The sequence below is a fragment of the Phallusia mammillata genome, chromosome 4 (assembly GCF_965637545.1).
Source record: "Phallusia mammillata chromosome 4, kaPhaMamm4.hap1.1, whole genome shotgun sequence".
NCBI classification, from domain to species: Eukaryota; Metazoa; Chordata; class Ascidiacea; order Phlebobranchia; family Ascidiidae; genus Phallusia; species Phallusia mammillata.
This window is the reverse complement of record NC_137255.1, coordinates 14,279,555-14,295,607: the sequence shown is the minus strand read 5'-3', so window position 1 is coordinate 14,295,607 and position 16,053 is coordinate 14,279,555. Positions and strand designations below refer to the sequence as shown.

The 16,053-nt window shown below is 39.1% G+C and overlaps 2 protein-coding genes across 6 annotated transcripts in view; one reads left to right on the top strand and one right to left on the bottom strand.

Moving 5' to 3' along the window:
• LOC145224917 (3',5'-cyclic-AMP phosphodiesterase 4C-like) overlaps positions 1-8,109 on the bottom strand; it is a 45,040-nt gene extending 36,931 nt beyond the window's left edge. The window contains exons 1-3 of one of the 5 annotated variants that reach the window (XM_080091542.1): positions 8,076-8,109; positions 3,103-3,192; positions 2,413-2,542 (exon numbers count right to left, since the gene is read on the bottom strand). In XM_080091542.1, the coding sequence (XP_079947668.1) occupies positions 2,413-2,542; positions 3,103-3,192; positions 8,076-8,094 (239 nt within the window). In that variant the 5' untranslated portion in view covers positions 8,095-8,109. Of the gene's footprint in view, positions 1-2,412; positions 2,543-3,102; positions 3,196-3,967; positions 4,076-5,429; positions 5,762-8,075 lie in introns of those variants that run through there. The other 4 variants (XM_080091536.1, XM_080091537.1, XM_080091539.1 and 1 more) reach the window with 4 other exon arrangements.
• Positions 8,110-11,407: 3,298 nt separating this feature from the next.
• Positions 11,408-15,539, top strand: LOC145225356 (uncharacterized). The gene is made up of 4 exons (XM_080092043.1): positions 11,408-12,470; positions 13,090-13,257; positions 13,386-13,484; positions 13,653-15,539. Exons 1-4 carry the CDS (start codon positions 12,300-12,302, stop codon positions 14,439-14,441), a joined length of 1,227 nt encoding a protein of 408 aa, XP_079948169.1. The 5' UTR covers positions 11,408-12,299; the 3' UTR covers positions 14,442-15,539.
• The last annotated feature ends 514 nt before the right edge of the window (positions 15,540-16,053 follow it).

Below are 16,053 nucleotides of genomic sequence, written 5' to 3'. Positions count from 1 at the left end.
CGATATCGGTGTAAATATTTACACAATTGCCTATAAGCTTAAGAAAGCCGCAGAGCCTGACTACGTTGTTTACAAATAAGTTCCAGGCTAATATTACGACTGCCGTTGTCGATTTGTGCAACATGTCAAGCGACAATTTTCGCGGAACAAATGAAACGCATCAGCAAGCTTCCGCAACGTCCTGCGTTTAGAGCCTGCAAACAGCGAGCATAACACGACCGACTGTTACTGCACCAGGTGGAAGTCGAAGCAACGTTGCGCTTTGCCTCTGGGCATTGCCAGTTACCTGCTACCAATTGACTGAATACAACTCCACAAAAAGCATTAGGGCTGCTAATAGCAGCGTACGTATACCGGACTTGCTGAGTTAGCAATACACGTCGATATATATATTGATTGCAGCTCTGCGCCGTGCAAAACCAAGCTTCCAAGCTCGCTGTGTTTGACAAGAATGAATAATTAAACGAATATTACGTTCAGGCCTGCTTGCATAACGATGACCAATATACGTCGCTGCTTAATGCCGGTAAGACCTGAACTGTGGACTGTCGCCGTGTCAGTGAACAACAGACGATCTTGTAATAAAATGTCGACAAACCACTTTATCCATTGTGAAAATATGTATGTCCACTGCTATACTGGCAACAGGTGTAGAATTACAAAGGAAACGTACCTGTCAAAGCCTTTCGGGTGTAGACAGAATCTGATCTAATGCACGTAAATGATAACAGGATGGCCTACACTGAGGTAATCGTTTTGATTTCGGTTGTCCGGGAAAGACAAAATGCACACAGTGTTTTTCTTTGCCACAGATCCACATACAATGTTTGCAATGTCAAATATCATAAGAAGGTGCGTTTACCTTCGTTGATTGGTGGTACTCAAAATAAAACAGCATCAGTGTCTTCTTTAAATTGCTCGGCCAAATATCGATGTAATTGAATATTAGCTTGTTTTGTTCAATGTATTGGATTGGCTCGAAAATTGAATGTTTGTTGGAGCCGAACGTACAGTGGAAATAAGTAAACGAAACATCGCAAGAGGGGAGGGTTTGACAAGTAACTTGATTACAGTTACAGGAAAAGAGCGAAAGAGCGGGAAAGGGTAGTGAGGTAGAAATTTAGCCAGTGCAAACTTCCCGCTATAACTTCCGTTCATTATTTGGGGAAGTAAAGAGGACACGAGCGTTGTTACAAACGACCCTTCCGCATGGCCAACGAGGAACAGTTCAAAAACATCATGTAAAAAATTGTTGTTCTAAAATTGCATTGTTCTTATACAAATCCTAATACATTTGGAGAAGATCCTATAAATCCACTGATGTTTTGACAGGAGGAAAACACAAAAAAGCTTGTAGAAAGAAGGGTCTCGTTCAATTTAACATAATGCACGAACCAATTATAATAGATTTTTTAACGGGATTCGAACCCTGCGCGTTCCCGACTACGAATTCCAAATTTTATGTCCGCATATACAGATCAATACCATTCGGTTGAGTTTTTGCCGAATTCAGAGGGATTTTACGCAGTTTAAAGCAATGGCGCCATCGCCTGGTGGAAACATATTGAGCCTCAAACATATGCTTTTGTCACAACTCACTTGTTTTGTTTGGGCCATATCTAAATGACATATAGGTATTTTTGTAATCAAATGGACTAACCCAGATGTTCAGGTATTCAATTACAAACGCTAATAAACATAAAAACGCTAAAGACGTTTTGTGAATTACCAGGACAGCAAGGTAAGTCGGGTTACTAAAAAAATGCTACCTCTTATGGGTACACGCAGTTTTATAGTTCCCCGAAGTCAAAAACTGTATTCACAATCCAAGTATTCAAAAACCTTAATGAATGTGCAACGTCAGCACTAAGCAGGCATTCTTGGGTGGTTTCCAGCGCACTTCGCTTCTGGATCATTAGTTATCACACAAATTGCAAAATTCTTGAAACAAGTGCAATGCAATGTGCAATCAACTCAAACGTAAAATCAACTCGCTGCACTTTATTGCATCTTACCAACGTAAGAAAAGTTTAGTAAACATGTTTTGCACTGTTATTGTAATGGATGCTGATGTAAACTACTACGAATATTATTTTATTCCCATTTTTGAAACGGCTACTCTCTTGAGGTTCACTGTAATGAATGTTTAATGATTTTATGGTAAATTGGAAAGTGGAATTTGAATTAAGAAAAGCATGAGGGACGAATGGACGCTGGTGTATCGTTTTCCATGTTTATGGTTGATCTAAATTATTCATTGAACATGATCGAAACACACTCAAAAACGGCACTCGGTTTATATTTGGTTCATGAATAAATCAGCTAAAACCATTAAGTGTTAGGAAAAAACGGTCCACTTGAAGCGGGCAAGTAATCATTTTTCCTGTTTATTTACGAACTCCTACAACAAACCTGTAGTTCGCGTAGGACCATTCACTCATGCGACGTCTTGCGCTTAAACTAGGAAGTCTTACAGCAGATGCTCGACGAAGAAAAAGTGGACGCAGTTGCGAATCTTCGTTTATTAGGTCCAAGTCATCACCTGTTCAAAAAACGAAACCAATGAAAATATCAACCGATAAAGGCATATTGGTGTCAGTACACAGCCTCATAGAAAAGTTTGATAATCTTCAGCAACGGAGAGATAATGGCTAGAGATACAATGCTGTAGGTTATATAAACACTTCGGTGCCTGACTAAATAATATGAACCCATCCGAAACGATGGTGATTGTTGCACTTAGTTTGGTTTGGCCGTTTCAATTTTCGTGGATTTACTACATACAAAACTGTTTAAAATTCTATTTTAGGCAAGCACAACAGAGTGCTCCAACAAGTCAGTTTTCCATGTGATTTGCAATGCACAGACGCGTTCAAACGATATAGTGTTCAAACATTAATATTTGGTTTGAACGTTATTTAGTTTTTTTATTTCCTTGCACGAAATTAGCAACGAAAAAATGTTTTTTGCCAATACGACTGAAATTTTATGCCCCTTACAGTTTTTTTTTACTAGGACGTAAGGTTTCAACTCAAAGTTATGAATTTTTAATCACAGTCTTTGTATTTAAAAACACGTTAAAAAGTCGAATCAAAAACCCACCAACGTAATCGACAATGCAGGGTCGGTGCCCAGTGACGGCGTCACCAGCCGATTTGGATCTTCCCATCGTGCACTTTCTTGATTCTTCCACTGCTGAAACGAAAAACAGTCATTCAAAACTCTTCACACATGTGTACATGTAATTTCAGTAACAGGACGAATCAATAGTACACATAACCTTACTGCGTAGGCTAGCTATAATTAGTCGTTCTGTCCACGTCGACGACAGTAAATTAATTATATCCGTTCGACATTAACATTTCCTCTGTCCTGGCGAGTTGCGTTGTTGTTCGGTGATAAATTATGCAGGAAGCTAGACAATCCACTTATGTATAAAAATAATTTAAAACAGACCATAGGGATACTGGATACGATCCAACTGATTAAATACGCTTTTTTAAACCAAAAGCAATTCTAAACTCGTTTTGATGCACTTTAGAAAGATTGCAATAGGTCAAATATGCGTTTTGCGATGTTGACCATAATAGAATAGTTTTCCCTGTATGGTCCAATGTTTATTGCATAAAGAAAACAGGCTAACCAGCTTAACGTCAAAAACATAACCTCTTGACGAATAGCGCCAGGCGAACATGACGTACATGAATTTGCCTGCAAACTTTTCGTTATGTCGTGTAATCGTGTTAACGAAGGACGCATTTACATGCAACCAAAAGTAACTCTTGTGTTTAAACATTGACAATGTGCGGTACATTTTAAAACAACGAAATGTTTCGTACATATAAATAAGCACAATCATCTGCTAAAATGCCAAACTTTCGATGGAAACAGATAACATATTATTGACATGGTACATCGTTCGAAAACATTTGCAACATTTATTCAATAAGAAAAAGTTACGACTTACCGATACGTTGGGGACTTAGTTCAGCCATAACTACCAAACAACTTTACAAACTTAATTAACTGTTTCAAAATACGAGCAAGGCTTGAAAGTAAAAACAACATCATTATAGCCAAACCACAAAAGTCAATTAGGCAGTGTTGTCTGTTTATGTCAGTATCTTTACTGCTTTAGCTGTGACATCTGCCGGGCACTCACTAACTGATACCAGACAAAAAATGTGACGATAGCAGGCACGGTAAGTCAACTAAATGAATAGCTTCCCGAAAGCTTTTACCCTATCAGAGACCCTTACCGCCAACCTACACAATGCCCAAGAACAGCACGAGCAGGCAGCTGGATTGCCTACAAGAACCACCTGAGCGTAACGACAGTCTTGTTAAACGCTGTTTTTCTCCATGCGTCTTTTTGCAGCATAAAGCCTTTGGCATTGTATTACGTTCTAGCAATTGCCTGATGTGTGCAATCTGTTTCGCTCTGACAGCTTTTAATTACCTCATATCAAATAGGAGCTTAGTGACAAACAAAGCAACACAGTACTGGCACCAAGTAGGAATCGTAAACAACTGCAATAGACTGTTGATGACTAAATGAAAGCATGATTTGTTCAAGGGACAAACAGTGCGTGATGTTATATTAGTAACATAGCTGCCACAGAATTCTATACCGACAGAAGCTTGATGACTGAAGCTTTAAATTACATCCCCAAGCGGTATTTTAAGGAACTAAAAGTGCGGTTGATTTGTCAAAGAATCTAATCATGAATTACTTTCAGGCTAATCATGATCGTAACTTTCAGGCAGCTATAGATCACAATGCAATTCGCAATTCAAAATTGCAAACATTTTTAACTGCACTTCAAGATGCTTAGTGGCCACACAAGTGCAAACATGGTCACAGCGAGTAAAACCAGCTATATTATGACGTGATGTGCGTCAAGTACCTCTTGTGCACCTCTTACAAATCTTTCATACGAACACTTGACCAGCTAGCTACGCGATTTTTACGTCGCAGTCTTGCCACTGAATCGAACAGCAGTCCCTTAAATCTATCAAACGCAGTTATGTGTCCACACCATGACTAGAAATGTAGTGCGGTGCGTAACTTTATGACACTGTTTGGTGCCAATGTTTGCCAAGCAAATAGTGTAAAGCGAATGGACGTTTTATCTCACCAGTTGACATATTACCTTAACTAAATGTGCCACACAAGAACCTTCGGTTGAGGTAACACAGAGGGCCGTAATATGAAGTCATACACCGGAAGTTTATCCTAGGACACAGAAGCCCAGGTTGAAAGACATAATGGAGATACACGAACAATTTGCTTATTGATTTACAATTGTTGCGATAGCGTGCACTGAACTTCTTCGTTTTCAGCTGCACTTTTGTTCCCTGACACAGCCTATTATGTTGCGCAGTAAAAACATGCGGAGACGAAAGATTTCTTTTCAGTTCAAACTCACTTGGTTTTATGTCTTTATTCCAGCGTTGTCGAATTCTGTAGTTCGATTCTTCTTCTGAAATTAAGTCCTCGCCATCGTCGCTGTTAGTGCTTTCCTCGCAAGGACTAGTCTTACTGTTGATACCAGTTTCCGAAGCAAATCTTTGAAGAAACGATTCCCAACTGCAAATACCTTGATGCTGGTTCGACTTGAGTCTTGTGAACTGACCAGTCGCGTTTCGCTCCATTCTTATTCACAATTCAGATTTATAATACATGTCCATTCGTGTTGGCCTTTTAGCTCGCACTTGTTCAGGTGAACATATTGAAGAAACCTACACCGCCATTCTGTCATGTACATTAACAGTTAAGTCTCACAGCTGTGCGCTACCGATCGTTGGCGTCAGATGGTTTTATGTTGCAACTACGCCTTCCATAAATCTGTGCTGTGTTCCAATACCGGACACGCTGCTTCATGTAACCACCTCGACTGCTGCCTACTCATTCACATAATAGGCAAAGACAACAGACATTATGCGCGGCCAGCTTAAAATCTACTAACGCGTATTTGTGAAAATCGAAAGGCAGCAACTGACCCTCTCCCGGCGCGGTGCTATAATTTTGAAAGTTTAAGCAGCCACTTGAAACGTGCGTATGACATTCAAACATTTAAAAGAAGGCTACAATTAAATTCCAGAGACATAATCATGCACACATGTTTAGCAACAAAACATTCAAATGTTCACAAAATAAATTGCGCTGACCAACACCGATTCAAAGGAAACGTGCCTGGATTAGGTTATTAAGGATTAAATAACATTATAAAACAGCTCAATAGACTGCCGCGTGCCTTGGTAACTGCCAGGCCCAAACAATCTATCATGAAAAGAATTACGTGCTCTGCATACTAAAAGCTGCATTGCAATCCACAGTCCAGTTTGTTATTGACTCAACAGTGCATCCGTCGTTTTGTTTACTTTGCAACTAAGCTACAGTGATTTCTCCGAGCAAAACAACAGGCTGTGATACTGCATTTCTTATGAGTGCCAGAACTACGAAGCGCCATAATGCTATGAATCATGTCAACAACATCCAAAAAACGACAATATACATTATAAGTCTTTCTTTTGCGGACGCCTGAGCCAGCTGCAGAAGAAATCTATGCTGTGGGTTGGTCGTAAAATAACTAGAACTTGCGCATACTGTGTGGCATATACGGTTGGTTGAATTCCAGTTGCAACCGATGGACAACAGAAACAGAGCTAACACAACCTCGTCGCTGGACAACCTGAAGAGTGTACGACCAAAATTGCCTTTAAATGTCGTATCTTCCCGTAGGCCAATGCGCGGGCTTAACGCTTAAACTGGCAATCACACTTTGAATAGCTGCTACGCCACCCACCTATTGCTGCTGTCGGTCAAACACTGGACAAACAACCAATTCGAGACAAACATCATCACACGACTAAACCTCCGTTTTAATTTTGACAAGATAAGCATGCAGTTTCTGCACTAACTCGGTATCATGAATATTTTATCCGGATGCAGCCATTTAAGTTGCAACAGTTATATTAAATTTGCTGTGCATAAATGCCAAGGCGGTGTTGTGTTCGGAAGCGTAAACACCTGCCTATCGTTTCCTGTCTAGGCTTAAGTGACCTCAAGAGATTTCATCTGTAAGTTACAGACAAACAAAGTTTTTGTGTCCAGAGAGAAAATAATTTAAAAACGTGTTGCAAACATCGTGTTATTTTTTTACACCCCCCAAAACTAAACAAGATTTGTTTCCTTTAAATGCACACAGATCAGTTTATCGGTTGTCAGTCCAACACAGAAAACAAATGCACAGACGTTTCTTGACTACAATTGCTTTTGACTTTTATGAACTATGTCGCCGAAAAATTATCACACCCTGTTCACCAGTTTCGGATTTACGAGATGTTCCCCTTAGGCTTAGGGAGGCAATGTTAGGAAACGATCGAGTAAACCATATTAATGTATGGAAGAGACTGGGCGTCTATCAGTTGAGGCGTACAAACGCCCCTTATACAGCGTGAGGTTGTCATAATTGACAGGTCTGGCAGGAATTCATGTCATCATACAATGTCATTCAAGTGTTGCTTTAGGTTTGCACTGATTTAAATTTACAGTTCTGATTACATAGCTCCATTTTCTGATTGGTAATAGGAAGTTGCCAACGGCTTTTAGTTCTGAAAGATTACTATTACAATCACCGAACAATCCCATTCAAAATATCTTTACATCAGTACAACGGCCAACTAAACTGCTCTGTAGATCCTTTAGTTGGTAGATAAATGAAAAACTACTTCTAAATTCTCAAAAATTATCAGGGTTATGGGCATTCAAGCGAGAAAACAAGTGAATGCAATCTTCTGTAAACCCAAATCGTCTTCTGTTTACCAAAACAAAATGTTTTGCGGAAGTAATACCGCAGTAAAACTTTGCCAAACACATTTGCTAGATTTGATGTGAACTTACAAGGCTACATCGAAAAGCTTTTAGAAGAATTAAATTTAAGAAGTGTGGTTTTGGGTACTTGACTAAGATTGCAAGTATGCGAAGCATGCGATGTCACTGAACCATGAAAAGGGCTATTTTTGGTTTCCCTGCAACCAAAATAGCACTTACAAAACAAGCAAGATCTTACCTCGCAAATGGTTGAACATGTTTTCTTTTGTTTCTTGTGTGACTCCACCTTGAAGCTATAACCACTGCTATGATCAGCAATCAGCAATTTCCGAGTAAGCCCATATGCCGTATGCGGTCTAACGCAGTACAGAATTGGGATGGCGTGTTACGACAGCAAACCGGCAATATACCGCTTGTTACCACATACGTCCTGAAACAAACGCAAGGAAAACGTTAAATTCGAACACTTGTACCCCAGATATTGATTTTGACTGCGATATGTCACATTGAATTGTTACTGGCCTTGTATACGAATTAGTCGAAATTAGCCTCAAGCTATGTTTTTAGCTTCGCGTCACTGCTCTTTTTGCGTCAACCAAAATGAGGAAGTCATGTTACTGTGAGTTTGATGTGCCGCTGATGACCTCTTTATTTTATTCTCCCACGATCTGTTTTGGTGCATTTAAAAAATTGTTCGCGCTTACTGACAAAAAACTGGAAATCTTTTTGAACATGATCGCACACATTTCAAGCGTTTAACAACAAGGGTTTTTAACCAGCGGGTGACATTTATTTGCCCGTGTGCACATATGTTTCCTATCCAATCTCTTGTCACCCGCCGTTGTGACGTAAGCGCGCACGTCAGCCAACCAGGGCCTTCGCGTCATCAAGGGAAGATTTTCGCGTGCCCAGTGCGTCACCCGTTTTACTGTTCGATATCAGTTTTTGCTGCTAGATAACAAAAACAGCCTTTGAACAAAATCTAAAAGACTGAGGCAAATAAAACTGAGATGTACAAAAATCGTGAGTTGCATGTTCTGATTTCTCATCACTAGCATTGCGTTCATACTATTTCAAGCATTCGATAAACAAACAATTGAGCTGATACCTCCCTACAAGTTTAAACTCAATCTCAAATCTAGCAGCATCCAAAGAGTACACTAACTTCGCGCCTCTGCGATATTCCATAACTATCACATTCGAGTCTGTAACAGGCGATCAGACGTTTGATGTTTTGTGTTTTACGACGATCTACAAAATCTGCAATGTTCTTGCGTTAACAAGGCAGATAGCTTTTCTTGAACCAGTTTGTTGTCTACTTTCAAATAATGGAGCATCGTCTACGTTTCACTGAACTGATGAAAACGTATTTAAAATCATCGGCGGTTTAAAAGCGGATATTATTTGACCACACGCGAACAAGCCCTGCTGTCAGCATCTTGTCATTAATCAATAAAATTGACAAACCGACCTTTTTTTCTCGCAAAAACGTCGCCTTCTAAAATACGGAAAATGTCAGCGAGTCTAACACAATAATAGGTATTTGATATCGTTGTACCTGCGCATTCTGCCTTCTGTTAAATGTTTTCAAGGCGTGGGCGTATTTATGGAAAACGCCATTACATTTTTGCTGTGTGAAAAAAGACGAATAAAAATTGCAAAAAGATCATCCTTTTACTAATATAAACCACTGGGTGCAACCAGAAATGTAGGTTACTACATTGTTTTTTTGTTTATTATACTCGGACCTAATTAAACATAAGTTTCGCTGCTAAAACAGAGGCAACTATCCTAGTGCCACATTTAGTACTCGCGTTACATATTAATAACATAGAAGTATTTTTTTTCGAAATAAAGTATTGGTCCTTTGCCTGCCACATATTTTACAAGTAGTCAGCATAACCTTTGCAAACATGAATAAATAAAACGATACGTTACCAAACAAACGACTACAATACAAAAAATGGACCGGTTACATAATTTTGGAGTTATTTGTTTAAATCGCATGTCATATTTACTACCTGAAACAAATTTTCGCACGCTTGTATTTGATATGTAATGTTTAAAGGTAACAATGACTTTCAACATCCGAACACAGTTAAAGCAAAACAACAAGCATCAACTGATAACATCCGCATTGTGACGTGATTTGCAGGACATAAACCTGTTATGCAGCAAGTAAACTACCTGTTGATGTTTGTTTACTTTTCACGTGAAAACCGACAAATTTGTTGTAATTTTACAACGTATAGGATACAAAAAGTTTTGTCGCATGGTAAGTGTGATTGCTGATTGTTTAGTTTTGCTTGTAAGTCTGAAAAAAACAGGTATGTTGTAATACCAAAATTTTTTTTATCAGGACAAAACCAGTAGACGTTTCCACATATTTGCCTTTGTTTAGGCCGGTCTACAACGTACATTAAAAATTGGGACAAATATCATTTTATAATAGGCTACCGTATTTATGGATTATCAAAGAAGGGGACTTTTATTGCCACTTGGTGGCATGAGTAAACTCTATAGCGAATTAAAGCAAATGCTGGCTCAAATAGAGTCAAGCACTTGATGTATAAATGTTTAAATTTGAACCAGGTTTCAAAACCCACTTGAAACGCAAAAACTGAGCCAAGTCAAACATAAATAGGGTAGTACATCTTAAACTTTGTACGAACCAATATATTTTTGGTCGTTAATCCAACGTTGGAATAACAATAAACCAATAATTCCCATATTTTGTTTGTCATATCTAAATCAACTTTTATAGCATGAACACCAAAAATTAATAGCAAAAAAGAGATGCTTGGAATCCGCACAGCTCCAAAGGAAGACCTGCAGGCTTCATCGGCCGAACTTGTTTACGGCTCTGCCATCACCGTTCCAGGCGATTTTTTCCGCCCAGAACACAACGAGCATTCACCCCAAACGATTATCCCATCGTTGAAGGCTACGGTGCGTCACGTTTTAAGCAAGACAAAAAGACAGTTCAAGTATTAAGCAACACAGTTGCCGTCGCGTAAGGAATCACAACCTGACTGAAAACGTAAAAATAAAAATGATTGACAGCAAAAAAACAACCTTTGTTTTAATTATTAGTTTAATATTTTCGGATCTGAATTTGACTAGATAACGTTTTTTGTAGAATTTTTGTTTCATGTGATCAATACATGTGTGTTATCTTTCCAACATGTGGCGAGGTTAACCATTAACAGCTTAGATGTCGTATTCGTCGGATTTGTATTGGTTGTACAATTAAATGGATTTTACAACTTTCTCGCTTTTCCAATATTTGTCTGTCGCCATTGGCACAAGGGTGCGTTGATTCGCAGCTCGTTGAGCAAACAACGGCAACAGAGAATCATGATACGACGACAGTCACTAGTGGATGCAGATTTTGTGCGATATGAGACAATAAACAGATTATGCATAGCTTATCAGTCAGTTGGGCCTAAATGTGACTTTGTAACTTTTTAGTTTGTCGTTATAACTTTCCACACTTTTTGGTGTTTTGTAGCGTTTATTGTGTAAGGGTTTGATAATTTATGTTGATTTTCGAGAGTCTATACTCTACAGTAACAACAAACACGATGCCTGTTCTAGCATTACGTATGCTTTTTGTAACCAGATAACAATAGTTTGCTAACATAACAAAGTAATGCCACAACGTTGTCGTAATGCCAGAAAAACATGATGACCGTTTTGGAGCAAAGTTGCCTTTTATTGTTGTCTTGTAGGTGAATGACTAAGATTTAGACACAATGAAAACAAGCCATCCCACTGTAAGATTTGCGAAAACTATAATCACTATCGAAGTCAGGTCTTGGTGTGTTTGGTTGGAGTTTTGTTTTGATAAGCAGCAACGTCGAGAATCGCCGATACGCCGGTTAATGTCCGATACAATGGACGCCGAGAAACGTAAGGCGATAAACAAATTTTCCTTTGTCTAGGGGGGCTCTGTCCTAACTTCAACCCCACGCCTTGATGCTCCAACTTCTGGATTGACTTCAGATTTAAGTTTTGCTTTATGTACCTTAATCCATTTGGCTAGCAGAACTCACGCATCTAGCATTAAAAAGTTGTTTTAGACTAGTTTAAATGGATGAAGCTGCTTACAGCGTTCTAAGTGTTGAAAGTATGCCAACAGAAGCAAAGTATAAAAACATCGATCAAGAAATAGGACTATAAGTTTGTTCAAAGTGTGAAGTTTTGGCCGCTCGAAGTCGTAATATTGCACATTAACAAAGCATTGTAGTCAATGGCAAGTGTGTATTTGTAAGTGCAAACAGAAACCCTCAGTGTGCCTGGAGCTTTGTTAAACAAGAATGTCGACAAAATTAATGACAGCGAATGTTTGCGAAGCTGCTGTGTCACCCTGAAAAAGTACACTTACAATGTTTTTTTTGTGAAATTATTTTCAAATGTTGTGACATATGTCTCTTAGGCTACTTGTGTATTGGTAAAAAATATGAAGGTAAACATGATGGAAAGTCGTTCGTCCAGATCTATTGGCAGACCTAGATTCAGTCAAGAACAAATGAGAGATCATTTTTCCAATGAACTTGAGGAAGATGATTACTCGGGTAGAACAAGTAGGGAACGCAACAGCGTTATACTTCAGCGTGATGAAGCTCTTAAGGTAAGCAATTTCGTTGTTTACTTCCTGAGGTGATTTTGTTGTAGTTTTGGCAAACTTTTGGTAGTGACCATAAGATATTAAATATACTCGGTTTTAATGGAGAATGCGTTGTTTTCCATCGTTGCAAAACGAAAAGACAACGTGGTATCATAATAAAAAATCGCATTAGATGTAATTTTATTTGGGATATGCAATAATTAGGAACCCACAGCGCGTTCTGCTCGTCAAGTAAACCATCATTATACGTTACCACTTCTACTACTTTACACGCAGTTTGCAATGTCAGCGTTGCTTCGACAATCGTTTAACTTCGAGAACTTCTGAACAGTTTATCAATTATGTCCACAGTCTTTCACAATAGGGTAAAGCACAAATGAAATATAATTCGGCCGCCTTTTCACATGACTTCGACGGTTAAAAGCCAACACTTCATTTTCAGTTGACGTGTGTGAGTTCAAGGGAGCATTTGTCGCCTGGAGTTCCAAAACTCCTACAACACATATCAATAGCTCGATCTAGTTTTGGATAAAAGCCGATAAGTTCGCGGTCTTACTGTGGCGCAAATAATGTACTTTAGTTGACAGGCAACTAACTTTACAAAAAAACTATGTGGTTTCAGCGAGAGGAAGCCCTTCGCGACCGTCTCAAGTTACAGGAAGCGATCAACCAGAAGCAAATGCAGGAGCTGAGAGCGCAGACCAAACGTCTATCCGCCGAAAACCTCAAATTACAAAGAACTTCGATGTTTGGAAGCTCATACAAAACGGACAAGAAAAAAGACGGAAAGGTATTGTTTCCACCTAAAAATTGCAAGTGATTTGTTGTTGTTTTAGATGATATTTTGAGATGTAGGAATTGAATACATAATTTTATCTACAAATAAATGATACTTATACTCGGTTAATCATTTTTTAGAGTCGAGAAGTTAGAGAACTAAACAAGAACGTGGAACAACTGAAGCTTGAAAAACAATCTCTTCAACAGAAGCTGGATGGACTTTCAGAATTTATTCGGGTTCGTTAAAATGTAAACAAATCTATCAAACTCGTATAATGATTTAAAAATAGTTCATAAAACTGTAAACTAATTAAAACTATTATTTTGTATTAACTCTTACTAAATTCACTATAAGGTCACAAGTTAGGGCCCTCATAAAGTTTACATATTCCTGCATGCTTTTAGGTTGCCGGTGAATTAAAAAACGAGGCAGTTTCGCAATGTCGTGAAAAGAATGAAATTATTCGACGACTGCGCGAGGAAAAAGAACTGGCACAACAGATGAGAAACGAAGAAACTCGACGTCGATTTCAGGTGGAGGGAGAACTTCATTCATTGCAGTTATACGTAGAATACACAGAGCGTAAGACGCGAGAGAAATGTCGAAGCAAGAGCGTCCAAACTGATACTTCCATTCCTTTACGAATGGGTTTAGCTGGTCAACGAAGTTCGACTTCAATCGGAAACCCGCCCAGAAGATCGTCATCGCTGTTAGGCAGACCAAGTTTGCGGTCGTCGCATATTGGTAACACGACCGATGGTGGCGCCAGTTACAGCGCCCTTACATCAGCTGCCGCGCTGTGGAAATTGCGTTCTGTAGAGTCTGGGTTTCAAAAAGACAGTATGGCTATGAAGAAAAAATTTTGCCAAGCAACTCAGGATTATCCAGGTAAAAACACCAAGGCAGATGTTAACTCTTCAAATTTGCACGGAAGGCATTCTTACCCTCCAACAAACACTGAGACACAGAACAGAACAAGGTTTGCTAATTATGTAGACGTCAAGCGGAGCAATATGCAATCAAATGTCAATCAATCAAACCAACAAAGCAAATCATTGATCCTTCCCCCTCCCCCACCGCCACCACAACGACCCCCTTTGGGGAATGGAAACAGTTCAAGACAGAAGTACACTCAACACACTGCGACAATGGCTCCGGCTGCAATGGTCTATAACTCTAGAATAGAAATGTAGGCAACTCTGTTGTACAAGAAGAAACAAATCATCGTTGCACATTCGTTCCTTCCAAACATAAATGTTTCAGCCAATAACTATATTGCAATTTTACATGAGATTTTTGTTGCTTAAGGCAGACTAATTTTATCATTTTGCAGTTTTGTGGATAAAAACTTTCTTCTTGTATACCGACTTACCTTCTTCAAATGACCAGTGTTTCCTTCAATCGTCGGCAAGTGTTTAATTCTGGCCTGATACGGGTACGACTTTATGTTTTGTTTACTTTATAGACTGATTTATTTACATGACGATGCGTGCAAACCTGGTTTGTTTTATGTTACATTATTACAGTTAGGACTATTGGCGGCAAAGAATGTTTCAGCTATCTTTTTACACACACATATGTGTAGATTAGTGACAGAAATGCCACATTGTAATCCGAAACTGATTTATGTGTTTAGCTCGTAAATAGAAGAGCCTATGTGTAGTGTTTTGCCTGCGTTTAAGTTAGTGCGAGTCCAATAGGCTGCATGGAGCAGGGGTACATAACCTTTTCGTTTTGACGGCAGCATCACACTTTTTCTGCCGCCAGTGTGCCCTAGTTTTTGTTAATAAGAACTGAGATTTATTTCATGATATGCCCCAAAGTCAGAATTGTTTTCTAACTTTGTCCATACATTGAACTAAAGTAAAGGAATTGTTGGCCACTTTTAAATGTTCATGACGTCACTATTAATATCGTTATGCCTCGAATTTTCTGTTTATTGTGCATGGTTTGCACACAATGAGTTTACAAAAGTCTGGCGTTTGTCTACGTGGTTTGTACCAGGGGGTCGAACCGGAACTGAACCCGAACCCGCGAACCGGTTTCAGCGGTTTATTTCACTATAAACCCGCACCGAACCCGAACCGCTAATTACGATTTTCTGAAAAAAACGAACCAGAGTTGAACCCCATATTTTGTTTGGCGGTGGACCCGTACCGGAACCGAACCAGTATATATGCAGTCTGTATATATTTTTTTATATGTTGTGATTCTGTTTCAGAACAGCGCACTGTAGAATACGCGAGATAACAGTTATAGGGCGTGTCAAAAATAAAAGTGCACAGTCAAAATTCTTTCAGAGTTTGATAAGGCCAGGTAGATGATGATTAGAATTAAAACTATAAACGAAAGAAAATTTAAACCGGTTTGGTCCGGATAATTTGGCCGAACCGGAACAAAACCCAAACCCGAAAATTTTCATTTCAAAAACCTGAACCGAACCCGAACCCTTAAAAACAAAACAAAGTGAACCCGAACCGAAGCTGAACCCATATGACAAGCGGTTCGACTCCCTGGTTTATACTATACCTTTACAGCTCTCAAACTACCATGCCAGCCTTAAAAGCTAATACCCTATCTTGCAAAAGAGTTTTAATTGATACACGGCCGCTAATATGCAAAGCTGTACCCGCGGCGGCAACCTGCGGGTTGAAGTTGTCTAAAACGTATGACAATTTGTGTTTTCGTTAATTCGAGTCATTTTGCCTTTGCTGGTTTTCAAGGCTACATCATTGTGGTTGTTATCACTGAGACGCCAATATATTATAGTTCAGAATCTCCCGTAGATATAATGCAATTTAGTAA